Here is a 12,909-nt window from a genome sequence, read left to right as displayed (position 1 = left end):
ATCTATCGTGTACAGTTACTGAACCAAATGAAATTCAAGCTTCTTCTGAACGGTTTTGCTTTAGGACGTTCAAACTGCACTGAAACGTCCGCATTGAAAAATTGTACAAGACTGTGCTTAAACTGACATACAATATTTTTAGCGCAACGCAATCTGACTTTCAACACCCCTACAAAAGAATGGCCCTGACTAACATTAACCTATACCTTTCACATATCACTTACCTCACAAAAATCTTCGTTACTCGAACTACTGCAATACGGCGAGCGCCACTACTGCCAGCTAAATAAAAGATTCAAACTACGGAAGGCACTACTGATAGGCATAGTTAGCAAATGAAAGATTTTAATAGAGAACAAACAATGTATTTACCTTAATAGTCATCAAAGGTCATAATATATACAGCACCTCATGACACCCATTTTTACAAATTTCAAAGCTCCGCCATTTCTCTCCCCACATCCACCACTGCTGGCGGCTCACCTCCAACTGCGCAACGCTACGCGCTGTTCACGTCCAGCTGCCCAACACTACAATGGCAGACAACAATGCAAACGTTGCCAATAAGAGAACATAAACAGCCTACTTACAGCACGGTTGGTCGTAGGGTATAATGGGAATTAGTATGCGCATATACGGTTTGGTTTAATGACAAAGTCCACTTTCGTTTGGATGGGTCGGTCAATAAGCAAAATTGTCGCATTTGGGTGGCTGAGAATCCGATTTTGCTATCGAGAAGTCGCTTCACCCTCAGCGAGTGACTGTGTGGCGTACAGTGTCCAGTCACGGAGTAATCGGTGCGATATTCCTTGAAGGAACGAAAGATACGTTATGGTTTTGGAAGTTGATTTCATCCCCATTATCCAAACTGACCTTGATTTCGTGAAGATATGGTTCATTTAAGACGGAGCTCGACCCCATCGAAGCAGGAGAGCGTTTGATGTCCTGGAGGAGCCTTTTGGGACTGCATTCCGGCTCTGGGGTACCCAGAGTCAACTGACATGGGGCCACGATCGGCCGCCATATTCTCCGGATCTGGGCACATGCGACTCCTTTTTGTGGCGCTATACTAAAGACAGCGTGTACTGCATTAATCCCAAAACCATTGCTGAGCTGAAAACAGCCATCCAGGAGGACATCGACAGTATCGATGTTCCGGCACTTCAGCGGGTCATGCAGAATTTCGCCATTCGTTCGCGCCTCATCACCGCCAATGATGGCAGGCATAACAAACATGTCTTAATCTAAATCCAAATATTTGTACTGACGTTTACACGTCGAATAAAGTGTGTGAACGCCCTAGTTTGTAACTAATTTACGTTTCTTTTCATGTAGTTCAGTGATTGCCACCCTGCATATAAGGAGACTGAAGCAAAGAATTAAAATTTGTACCAAAGCCAGGATTCGAACCTGTGTCTCCTGCTCACTCAGCAGATATGCTAACCATACAGTGCCTTTGGACAGCTGCATGGACTACTCTGTCAAACCTCCCTCCTCTTCCCACCTCTACCCTAACACACCTCTCTCCTTCCCCATTTCGTTCGATGCTGACATTCTGTTTCTATGCCATCGGTGTTTGCTAAAGTTATCGAGAAGGTTGTATATACAAGGTTACTGGAGCATTTAAATTCACATAATTTGCTGTCAAATGTTCAGTTTGGTTTTAGAAATGGTTTAACAACTGAAAATGCTATATTCTCTTTTCTCTGTGAGGTTTTGGACGGATTAAATAAAAGGTTGCGAACGCTAGGTGTTTTCATTGATTTAACGAAGGCTTTTGACTGTATTACAGGTGATTCAAAAATATTTCTGTTTGCTGATGACACCAGCTTGATAGTGAAGGATCTTGTGTGTAATATTGAAACAGTATCAAATAACGTAGTTCATGAAATAAGTTCGTGGCTTGTGGAAAATAATTTGATGCTAAATCACAGTAAGACTCAGTTTTTACAGTTTCTAACACACAATTCAACAAGAACCGATATTTTGATCAGACAGAATGGGCATATTATAAACGAGACGGAACAGTTCAAATTCCTAGGCGTTCGGATAGATAGTAAGCTGTTGTGGAAAGCCCATGTCCAGGATCTTGTTCAGAAGCTAAATGCTGCTTTATTTACCATTAGAACAGTATCTGAAATAAGTGACACTTCAACACGAAAAGTAGTCTACTTCGCATATTTTCATATGCTTATGTCGTATGGTATTATTTTTTGGGGTAATTCTTCTGATTCAAAAAGGGTATTTTTGGCTCAAAAACGGGCTGTTCGAGCTATATGTGGTGTAAGTTCGAGAACCTCTTGTCGACCCCTATTCAAAAATCTGGGAATTCTGACATTGCCCTCACAGTATATATTTTCTTTAATGTCGTTTGTTGTTAGCAATATTAGCCTATTGCCAAGAGTTAGCAGCTTTCACTCAGTTAATACTAGGCAGAAATCAAATCTGCATGTAGAATGCACTTCCTTGACTGTTGTGCAGAAAGGAGTGCAGTATTCTGCTGCATCCATTTTCAATAAGCTACCACAAGAACTCAAAAATCTTAGCAGTAGCCCAAACTCTTTTAAGTCTACACTGAAGAGTTTCCTCATGGCTCACTCCTTCTATTCTGTCGAGGAGCTCCTGGAAGAGCTAAAAAAATAAGCAGATTCCAGTGTTACATTGTTGATTGTCTTCATTTAAACTTACGACTTGTCACCTGAATATGTTTTTTTTATATTTCATTTCATCTGTTTCTACTATCGTGTTATAATTTCATGTATTGACTCGTTCCATGACCATGGAGACTTCTCCTTAATTTGGTCCCAAGCAACAATAAATAAATAAATAAATATTCCAATACAGTTGAAGAGGCTCGGTAATGCTGTTCCAGGTTAGGGTGACTATCAAGTGAACTGAGGCGTGAACGGAAATTTGCATTGAGGAGAGAGGCGTCCAATGGTTCGTGCATCAGTGCAAGGCCACTGTGCCAGGGTACAGTGATACTAAACCGCATCTGCCTACTGAGCAGAAGATCTGGTTTAGAAGCCCGGTCTCAGCACAAATTTTCATTCGTCTCTTCAGTTTTATACGGTCTCTGGAACCACATAATTTCATTTGCTTTGAACTTTGACTTAAGTATTTCGGAATTACCACTCATTTTTCTCAGTTCTACTGAAAGCCTATTAAATCTCCTGACTAGAACACACCTTCCTGTAAAATATACAAGGATGTGTTACAAAAATGCACACTACTGGCCATTAAAATTGCTACACCGAGAAGAAATGCAGATGACAAACGGGTATTCATTGGGCAAATATATTACACTGTAACTGACATATGATTACATTTTCACGCAATTTGGGTGCATAGATCCTGAGAAATCCCCAGAACAACCACCCCTGGGCGTAACAACGGCCTTGATACGCCTGGGCATTGAGTCAAACAGAGCGTGGATGGCGTGTACAGGTACAGCTGCCCATACAGCTTTAACACGACACCACAGTTCAACAAGAGTAGTAACTGGCGTATTGTGACGAGCCAGTGCTCGGCCACCATTGACCAGACGTTTTCAGTTGGTGAGAGATCTGGAGAATGTGCTGGCCAGGGCAGCAGTCGAACATTTTCTGTATCCAGAAAGGCCCGTACAGGACCTGCAACATGCGGTCGTGCATTATCCTGCTGAAATCTATGGTTTCGCCGGGATCGAATGAAGGGTAAAGCCACGGGTCGTAACACATCTGAAATGTAACGCCCATTATTCAAAGTGCCGTCAATGCGAACAAGAGGTGACAGAGACGTGTAACCAATGGCACCCCCTACCATCACGCTGGGTGATACGCCAGTATGCCAAATACACGCTTCCAAGGTGCGTTCACCGCGATGTCGCCAAACACGGATGCGACCATCATGATGCTGTAAACAGAACCTGGATTCATCCGAAAAAATGACGTTTTGCCATTCGTGCACCCAGATTCGTCGTTGAGTACACCATCGCAAGCGCTCCTGTCTGTGATGCAGCGTCAAGGGTAACCGCAGCCATGGTCTGCGAGCTGATAGGCCATGCTGATGCAAACGTCCTCGAACTGTTCGTGCAGATGGTTGTTGTCTTGCAAACGTCCCCATCTGTTGACTCAGGGATCGAGACGTGGCTGCACGATCCGTTAGAGCCATACGGATAAGATGCGTGTCATATCGACTGCTAGTGATACGAGGCCGTTGTGATCCAGCACGGCGTTCCGTACTACCCTCGTGATCCCACCGATTCCATATTCTGCCAACAGTCATTGGATCTCGACCAACGCGAGCAGCAATGTAGCGATACGATAAATCGCAATTTCGACAGGCTACAATCCGATCTTTATCAAAGTCGGAAACGTGATGGTACGCCTTTCTCCGCCTTACACGAGGCATCACAATAACGTTTCACCAGGCAACGGCGGTCAACTGCTGTTTGTGTATGGGAAATCGGTTGGAAACTTTCCCCATGTCAGCACGTTGTAGGTGTCGCCACCGGCGCCAACCTTGTGTGAATGCTCCAAAAAGCTAATCATTTGCATATCACAGCATCTTCTTCCTGCGGTTAAATTTCGCGTCTGTAGCACGTCATGTTCGTGGTGTAGTAATTTTAATGGCCAGTAGTGTATATCGTTTCCCCACGTAGTAAGTATTCAGTGAACGAATGTTGTTGTTTCTTCTGACTGAGTCAATATTGTGGACAATGAATCCCATAGTGGAATTTGTTAATAGGAACGACACCTTTAGAATTTTGGGACACCTGAACAACTGCCTACATGAAGTTCGAGAGCTGACGTCACAGATCAGGCTGGCTTAGAATATTTTTTAAGGATGCACAGTGTTGCCCTGAGATACAGCCCCAAACCAGATAAGTGAAAGTGATCAGAGTGAACAAACCTTCACGTTTCAGTGTCACAGACAACGGAGAGCATTCTTGTAGCGAAGATAGGAGTACTCCGCTTCTATACAAGATCGTAATCCTTCCAAGAGAGCCTTTCACCTAAAATCAATTATACTAGTTTAAAATGACGGACTTCACTGACTGCTTGACAACCCTGGTACAGTAAAATTTTACTTTTACGAGAGTTTTGCGTCCTCAGTACTGCATTCTAAGACAAACAAACGATGCACCACGAAGGAATTATCCGAATGGGACGAAAATCGTGATGTACATCTAAAGACATACAAGTGATTAGAGTTTCAGAAATGCTGGATGATTTATTCAAGAGAGAGAGAGCTTCACAAACTGAGTAAGTCAGAAAAGCGTTGTTCCACCTCTGGCCTTTTTGGTTTGGCATCGACTGATGGAGTTGCCGGATGTCTTTCTGAGGGATATCATCCTAAATTCCGCCTAATATGCGCATTAAATCATCAAAATCCCGAGGTGGTTGGAGGACCCTTACCACAATGCTCCGAACGTTTGTAACCTCCCCACAATAATCATAATAAAAAATGAAAATGAACCATGAACCAGGTGTAACCTCCCCTCGGAAATAAGAATTAAATGAATTTTAAATATTGTAACCTCTGAACAAAATTGGTTCCCATTTATAGTCTCCGTGCAGAAATGCATTCACATTTAATGTAACCACAAAATTCAATTCCTAAACCCGGAAATTAAGAAAAAATTCAGTAACCTGGTAAATTTTATGACGACAGCAACGCTGCGCCATGGCCCTGTACTCTGAATAAAAAAGCAAAAATTCTTACCTCAATAAAAACTGCGAATATATCTGCTCTTAAACTAAAAAATTTTCGGCACAGCTCCGTGCAATGCTGGCCTATGCTTTGTGACTCGTGAAAGGAATTAATTATTCATTGGATAAAATCTTTAAATCGAAATGAATGCTTTTTTTAAAAAAAATACTTTATATTATAAAAATTATAATTGGGGCATTTTTGAAAGAAATTGGATGACAGTTAACATACATTACTAGATATGCGCAACGCTGCTTCTTTACCTTCTACAATATTACTCATCCTCCATGGTCCTGACCAGAGCAGACTGCCGACACGCGCCGACTACTGCCGACTCACGCAGACTACTGTCGACTACTAACTACATACTGCTCTCTGGTCAGAGACTCTCCTAAGTCTTGCCTGTTGCAGGCAGCGCATACATCGCATACCTCTTACACGTTATCAATTGGGAAGAGATCCAGCGACCTTGCTGTCCAAGGTAGGATTTGGAAAGCCCGAGGAGGACAAGCAGTAGAAACACTATGTGTACGGCTGGGCATTATCTTTCTGAATTTTAAGCCCAGAATGCCTTGCCACAGAGGGCAAGAAAACAAGGCGTAGAATATCTTTGACGTACCGCCGAGTTGTGAGGGTGCCTCGATGAGAACCAGATGGGTCCTGCTATGAAGGGAAACGGGACTCCAGACCCTCACTCCTGCTTGTCAGGTCATATGGTGGGTGACAGTAAGACTGGCACCCCCCTGCTGTCCGGAGCATCTCCAGCACGTCTTCACTGGTCACCACAGCTCAGTTCTTAGTGGGACTCGTCAGTGAAAGCAATTCTACATCAGTCAGTGAGGTTCCAGGCAGAAGACGTATGTGGAGACGCCCCAGACAGTGGTGAGATATCGACTTGACTGTCGGTCGCCATACGGCCCGACAACGTAGAGTGACCGCCGGGCCTGCCATTTCTTCCCACAGCAGGACCCCTTTCATTGTCATCCGCAGCACCCTTACAGCACAGAAGTACGTCGACGATATTCAGCGCCCCGCCTCGTTGCCCTACGTGGCAAGCCATCCTGGGCTTACATTTCAGAAGATAATGCCGTCCCGCACACGGCGAGGGTTTCTACTGCTTGTCCTTGTGCTTGCCAAATCCTACCCTGGCCAGCAGGGTAGCTGGATCCCTCCCCAATTGAGAACTTTCAGAGCCTTACGGGCAGGGACCTCCAGCCAGCTCGGGCTTTTGACGATCTAACGCGCCAGTTGGACAGAATTGTCCAGTTGGAAGTGCAAAATGGCTAAGCAGGGATGGCTAGAGGACAAATGTAAGGATGTAGAGGCTTATCTCAATAGGGGTAAGATAGATACTGCGTACAGGAAAATTAAAGAGACCTTTGGAGATAAGAGAACCACTTGTATGAACATCAAGAGCTCAGATGGAAACCCAGTTCTAAGCAAAGAAGGGAAAGCAGAAAGGTGGAAGGAGTATATAGAGGGTCTATACAAGGGCGATGTACTTGAGGACAATATTATGGAAATGGAAGAGGATGTAGATGAAGATGAAATGGGAGATACGATACTGCGTGAAGAGTTTGACAGAGCACTGAAAGACCTGAGTCGAAACAAGGCCCCTGGAGTAGACAACATTCCATTGGAACTACTGACGGCCTTGGGAGAGCCAGTCCTGAGAAAACTCTACCATCTGGTGAGCAAGATGTATGAAACAGGCGAAATACCCTCAGACTTCAAGAAGAATATAATAATTCCAATCCCAAAGAAAGCCGGTGTTGACAGATGTGAAAATTACCGAACAATCAGTTTAATAAGCCATAGCTGCAAAATACTAACACGAATTCTTTACAGACGAATGGAAAAACTAGTAGAAGCCGACATCGGGGAAGATCAGTTAGGATTCCGTAGAAATACTGGAACACGTGAGGCAATACTGACCTTACGACTTATCTTAGAAGAAAGATTAAGGAAAGGCAAACCTACGTTTCTAGCATTTGTAGACTTAGAGAAAGCTTTTGACAATGTTGACTGGAATACTCTCTTTCAAATTCTAAAGGTGGCAGGGGTAAAATACAGGGAGCGAAAGGCTATTTACAATTTGTACAGAAACCAGATGGCAGTTATAAGAGTCGAGGGACATGAAAGGGAAGCAGTGGTTGTGAAGGGAGTAAGACAGGGTTGTAGCCTCTCCCCAATGTTATTCAATCTGTATATTGAGCAAGCAGTAAAGGAAACAAAAGAAAAATTCGGAGTAGGTATTAAAATCCATGGAGAAGAAATAAAAATTTTGAGGTTCGCCGATGACATTGTAATTCTGTCATAGACAGCAAAGGACTTGGAAGAGCAGTTGAACGGAATGGACAGTGTCTTGAAAGGAGGATATAAGATGAACATCAACAAAAGCAAAACGAGGATAATGGAATGTAGTCGAATTAAGTCGGGTGATGTTGAGGGTATTAGATTAGGAAATGAGACACTTAAAGTAGTAAAGGAGTTTTGGTATTTGGGGAGCAAAATAACTGATGATGGTCGAAGTAGAGAAGATATAAAATGTAGACTGGCAATGGTGAGGAAAGCATTTCTGAAGAAGAGAAATTTGTTAATATCGAGTATAGATTTAAGTGTCAGGAAGTCATTTCTAAAAGTATTTGTATGGAGTGTAGCCATGTATGGAAGCGAAACATGGACGATAAATAGTTAAGACAAGAAGGGAATAGAAGCTTTCGAAATGTGGTGCTACAGAAGAATGCTGAAGATTAGATGGGTAGATCACGTAACTAATGAGGAAGTATTGAATAGGATTGGGGAGAAGAGAAGTTTGTGGCACAACTTGACCAGAAGAAGGGATCGGTTGGTAGGACATGTTCTGAGGCATCAAGGGATCACCAATTTAGTATTGGAGGGCAGCGTGGAGGGTAAAAATCGTAGGGGGAGACCAAGAGATGAATACACTAAGCAGATTCAGAAGGATGTAGGTTGCAGTAGGTACTGGGAGATGAAGAAGCTTGCACAGGATAGAGTAGCATGGAGAGCTGCATCAAACCAGTCTCAGGACTGAAGACCACAACAACAACAACCCCTCACGAGGATATCCAACAACTCTGTCAATCACCGCCAAGCCGAAGCTTGCAGAAGGATCAGAGGTGGACCAACGAGTTATTGACTTGCTCAATTTGCGAGGTTCTTTCTCATAAATAAATCACCCATTTTTTTTATACTGTGATCGTTTTTTTGCCTGTACATGTACATCACATCTACCGATTTCTGTCCCATTCGAATAATTCCATCGTCTTACCTAGTTTCTTTTCTAACAGGGAAAGTTTCTTCTGTATCGCTTATTGCCATTTATACCTTGAGAACTGTTTGTATATGTGACAAATCCCAACTTCCACGGTGGTTTAGAATCCAGTTAAACTGTAGATCACCCTACGACTGGGTAAGTAAGATAAACGTCAGAGGACAATAAAGAAACACCGCCGTCAATAGGACCGTGTCTAACAAATGCGCGCAGCGTACAAACCAATATTCGGGCTGAAGGCAGCTTGACATTGCCTGACCGTTCTCAAAATGGGCGGTTATATAGTGCGAACAACTGCAGACGTGTCTCCCCTTAGTTGCTGATGCTGTCCAAGACTGGTTTGATGCAGTTCTTCATGCTAATCTATCCTGTGCAAGCCTCTTCGCCTCCGCATCTACAGCAACCCACATCCATTTGAACCTCCTTACTATATTCGTTCCTTTGCTTTCCTCTACAACTTCTATTCCTCCCCCCACCCCCAGCCCCACACACACACACTTCCCACCAATGATTTCTTGTTGTCTCAAAATGTATCCTATCAACCGAGCCCTTCTTTTGGTCAAGTTGTGCCATAAATTACTTTTTGTACTTGCTCATTTGTTATTCTATCTGTCATTTTAATCTTCATCATTCTTATTTACCACCACATTTCAAAAGCTTCTGTTCTCAGCTTGTCTGAACTGCTTATCATCCACGTTTTGCTTTAGGACAACGCTACACTTCAGACAAGCACCTTCAGGAAAGGTTTGCTAACCCTTAACCTGATATTAACAAATCACTCTTTTTCATAAATGCTTTTCTTGCTGTTACCAGACTACATTTTATAGTATCTCTTCCTCGGCTATCAGTAGTTATTTTACTGTGCAAATAACAAAACTCTTATGCTACATTTAGTCTCCCATTTCCTCCCTCCTTGGAGATATATGAAAAAAAATGCACAGCTGTCCAGATACAACAGAGTCGATTCCAGGCAAGTAAGAAAGACAATATCTTCGTAGCTTCAGAAAAAAATTCTCTCTTGAATCAGTTTTAAGTTCTAAGACAATAATGCGGGAGATAGAGAGTAATATGAAATAAAAACTTTGGGATAACATTTTCGGGTTTCAAAAGAAGAAGATGACACGTTACATATAGTGTAACTACATACCATCATGGAAGCGTTTCATTAAGATATTTATTCAAACTCTGGCACATAGCATGGCAAATGAGACATTCAAGGGGAGATAGCCTAGCAATTAACTATAACAATTTGTGTGTGATTACAATTATATCTTTGTAAAGATAATAAGAACAATGAACAAAGGAACAGTCCATGAATTTTTATTGCAGTGACCGATTTCGTTTGATATAACCCATCCTTAGATCTTAAATGTTGAGAGAATTGTAGTTATCATCGCCGTCATCTGATGTGTGTTGTCAAAAACACGAAACGTACCAGTAGACTCCTGTGATATGTACCTTTCTCTCAACATTTTTAGTTCTGAAGATGGCCTAATGTTGTTGAAACCGTTCATTACAATTAAAGTACGTGGTGCTAGATTGTGTTTGGCGGGTAAAATTCAAAAGCAAGATCATTGTTTTCTCCAGGCGACACGATGTCGCCCTTCTAATAACAAGAATAGGCAAGAAGATTGATTACATATCGAAGTCGGATTACAATCTGTATTTAGGGAGATAAGCATGAGCTGATTCGTATTTCCTGATGACACTCCTACACTTCATGAATTTTTTTGTGTCACACTTGACTACGAACAGGTACTAAAATAGTGATTTTAGACTCGAAATTTATATTAAGAAAACGAATCGATAGCGGTAATTAACGTAAAAAATGATATAGTTAAAAAAATTAAGCTCTCTGCTTGAATTATATTAATTTATTAAACATGTAAGACAATGAAAAAATAATCATGAAACTGAAAAATGCTTAAATTTCTTGAAATACCCCTCCGTCAATAACGAAGTCCAACACTGCAGTGCAGTAATCTAAGTAGGAGGTCTTTGTGCTGCATAATCTCCGCTAATTCTTATATCAGACGAAATATACACTACAGAAAGAAGGAAATTAGAATTTTAAGAAGGGTCTTAGGATAGAAGGGACAAAAATGAGAGTTTTTACGGAGAAGGAATGAAGACAACTATAATCGGGAAGAAAGTGGAAATATTTCGGACGACACAATGTAGAAAAGACCAGTCTGATTATTGGGCACGTATGGCAATAGACGACTGCAGACTTACCAGACAAATTATGTCATGTTTAAAAGAGCAAATGAGATTTGGTGTAAAATTATATAGTGGTTTGTTTTGCAGGCACCAAGGTGGGAAACAAATGTATTGACATTCTTGACATATCGGCCTATGGTGATAGTTGGTTGCCAGCCAACTGAAGGTGAATCAGCAACTATCAAATTTATGGAGTTGGGACAGATTACACGAAGGAAAAACTGTAATAAGGAACAACATGTATTCAAACAAACAATTAAGTTATTAATTCGTATTTTGAATGAAACAAGGAAAACAAACAATTTTATAGTATATCTCATAGCATTTGAACTTGCTTGGAAGATTGAGCGACAACCACTGTTCTATGTGGGCCCCTTAAAATTGTTGAGTTAATATACCGCAAATGGTCGTTGAGCAGTTTGGTGAAGTGTAATTCTTGCGAAAACTAAGAGCGACATGCCGACCGCTCTGCGATTGAATTGTCCCCTGGGCTGAGGGCAGAAGGAGATCCAAAGACGTCAAACAGTTCAAAGAGGTAAGGCAGCTTCAAGATGGGCCCGAATTTTCCTTCGTTTTGCGCCACTCGTCAGAGCTAACGTATAACTCCGACAACGACGGAATATACGACAGCTCGTTCAAACTTCTTACCCACTCCACACAGTTTGTTAGATAACACCCAGGCATCTAAAGTCAGTCCTAAGCAGTTTCTGTTAGTTCCCAGGTTTCATGTATCTTCTTGTATTCAGACACGGGCTTCAGTTGAACCCCACGGCGGTTGGTGCCCTGGCACCTACTCACACTATAGGCAGCTGTCAAAACACGAGGAATGCAGCTGGTGTTTGCGTCAGCCCTTGATTTCAGAAAGTAATGAGGATGGCACGTATCAAGAAGGGAAAGTTATAGTACGAAGAGTTTATGGTTACCTTGCCAAAGGTTCTATGCCGAGGTATTATAGGCTAGGTTGCAAAAATCAAGCCTCATACAGAAAGCAGGAATTACTCTAAGGCCTCAAATAAGGCGAGACAGAAATTGTTAAAATACGAAATACAAATACGTTTCGAAAAATTGTCAAGCGGTACCATTGGAGGCAAAAAAAAAAGACTTCTGGCTGTAGGAAGTGGGATATAAGCATAACACAATAATCTAGAGTTTGTAAGTCACAAACAAGTCAAGCAAAGATGAAAAGAATTTAAAGTAAAGGGTTACTTTATGTGTTTCCTATCTTTCTAAATTCTTTCAAATCTTGATTTTTTTTATTTTTTACTTGTTTATTTTGCAAGTGAAGCACAGGTGGAGTAATATGATATACATTTGGAATGCCACGTTCCTACTAACTGCAGCGCGATGTTAGCCACCCTTCGTGATGAATCGAGTCTCTTCTGATCGCGAATGCTGTTGGATGCTGCAGGCGCAGTCGGGATGCTCTGGTTCTTGGCGTGGGCGCTGCTGGTTAGGCGTGGTCCAGAGTTCGACTCCCGAATCGACCCAAGGGAGTGCAAGTACATCAGCGAAGCTGTGGGCGATCACCCCAACACGCAGGTGAGTGCCGTCCAGGTTCCTTTCAGACACTTGCAACGAAAGCGTGCTCCCTGGATTTGAATGACACTGGGCGATCAGGGATCAAGTTGGTCCCGCGACGCTGTCAGTGTCTCACGGAGGTCGTGGCACTGCCGGCGGTGTTGAACAGCCACACGTATTTC

At 42.3% G+C, this 12,909-nt stretch overlaps 1 protein-coding gene across 2 annotated transcripts in view; it reads left to right on the top strand.

Annotated features, from left to right (window-relative positions):
• Positions 1–12,909, top strand: part of LOC126191522 (vesicular glutamate transporter 1-like) — a 143,423-nt gene that overhangs the window by 63,239 nt on the left and 67,275 nt on the right. For both annotated transcript variants that reach the window (XM_049932421.1, XM_049932419.1), the window contains one exon: positions 12,618–12,748. In XM_049932421.1, the coding sequence (XP_049788378.1) occupies positions 12,618–12,748 (131 nt within the window). The remainder of the gene's footprint in view (positions 1–12,617; positions 12,749–12,909) is intronic.

This window comes from Schistocerca cancellata, chromosome 6 (assembly GCF_023864275.1).
Source record: "Schistocerca cancellata isolate TAMUIC-IGC-003103 chromosome 6, iqSchCanc2.1, whole genome shotgun sequence".
Lineage (NCBI taxonomy): Eukaryota > Metazoa > Arthropoda > Insecta > Orthoptera > Acrididae > Schistocerca > Schistocerca cancellata.
Note: the sequence above shows the minus strand (reverse complement) of the source record. Positions and strands in the feature narration are given on the sequence as shown.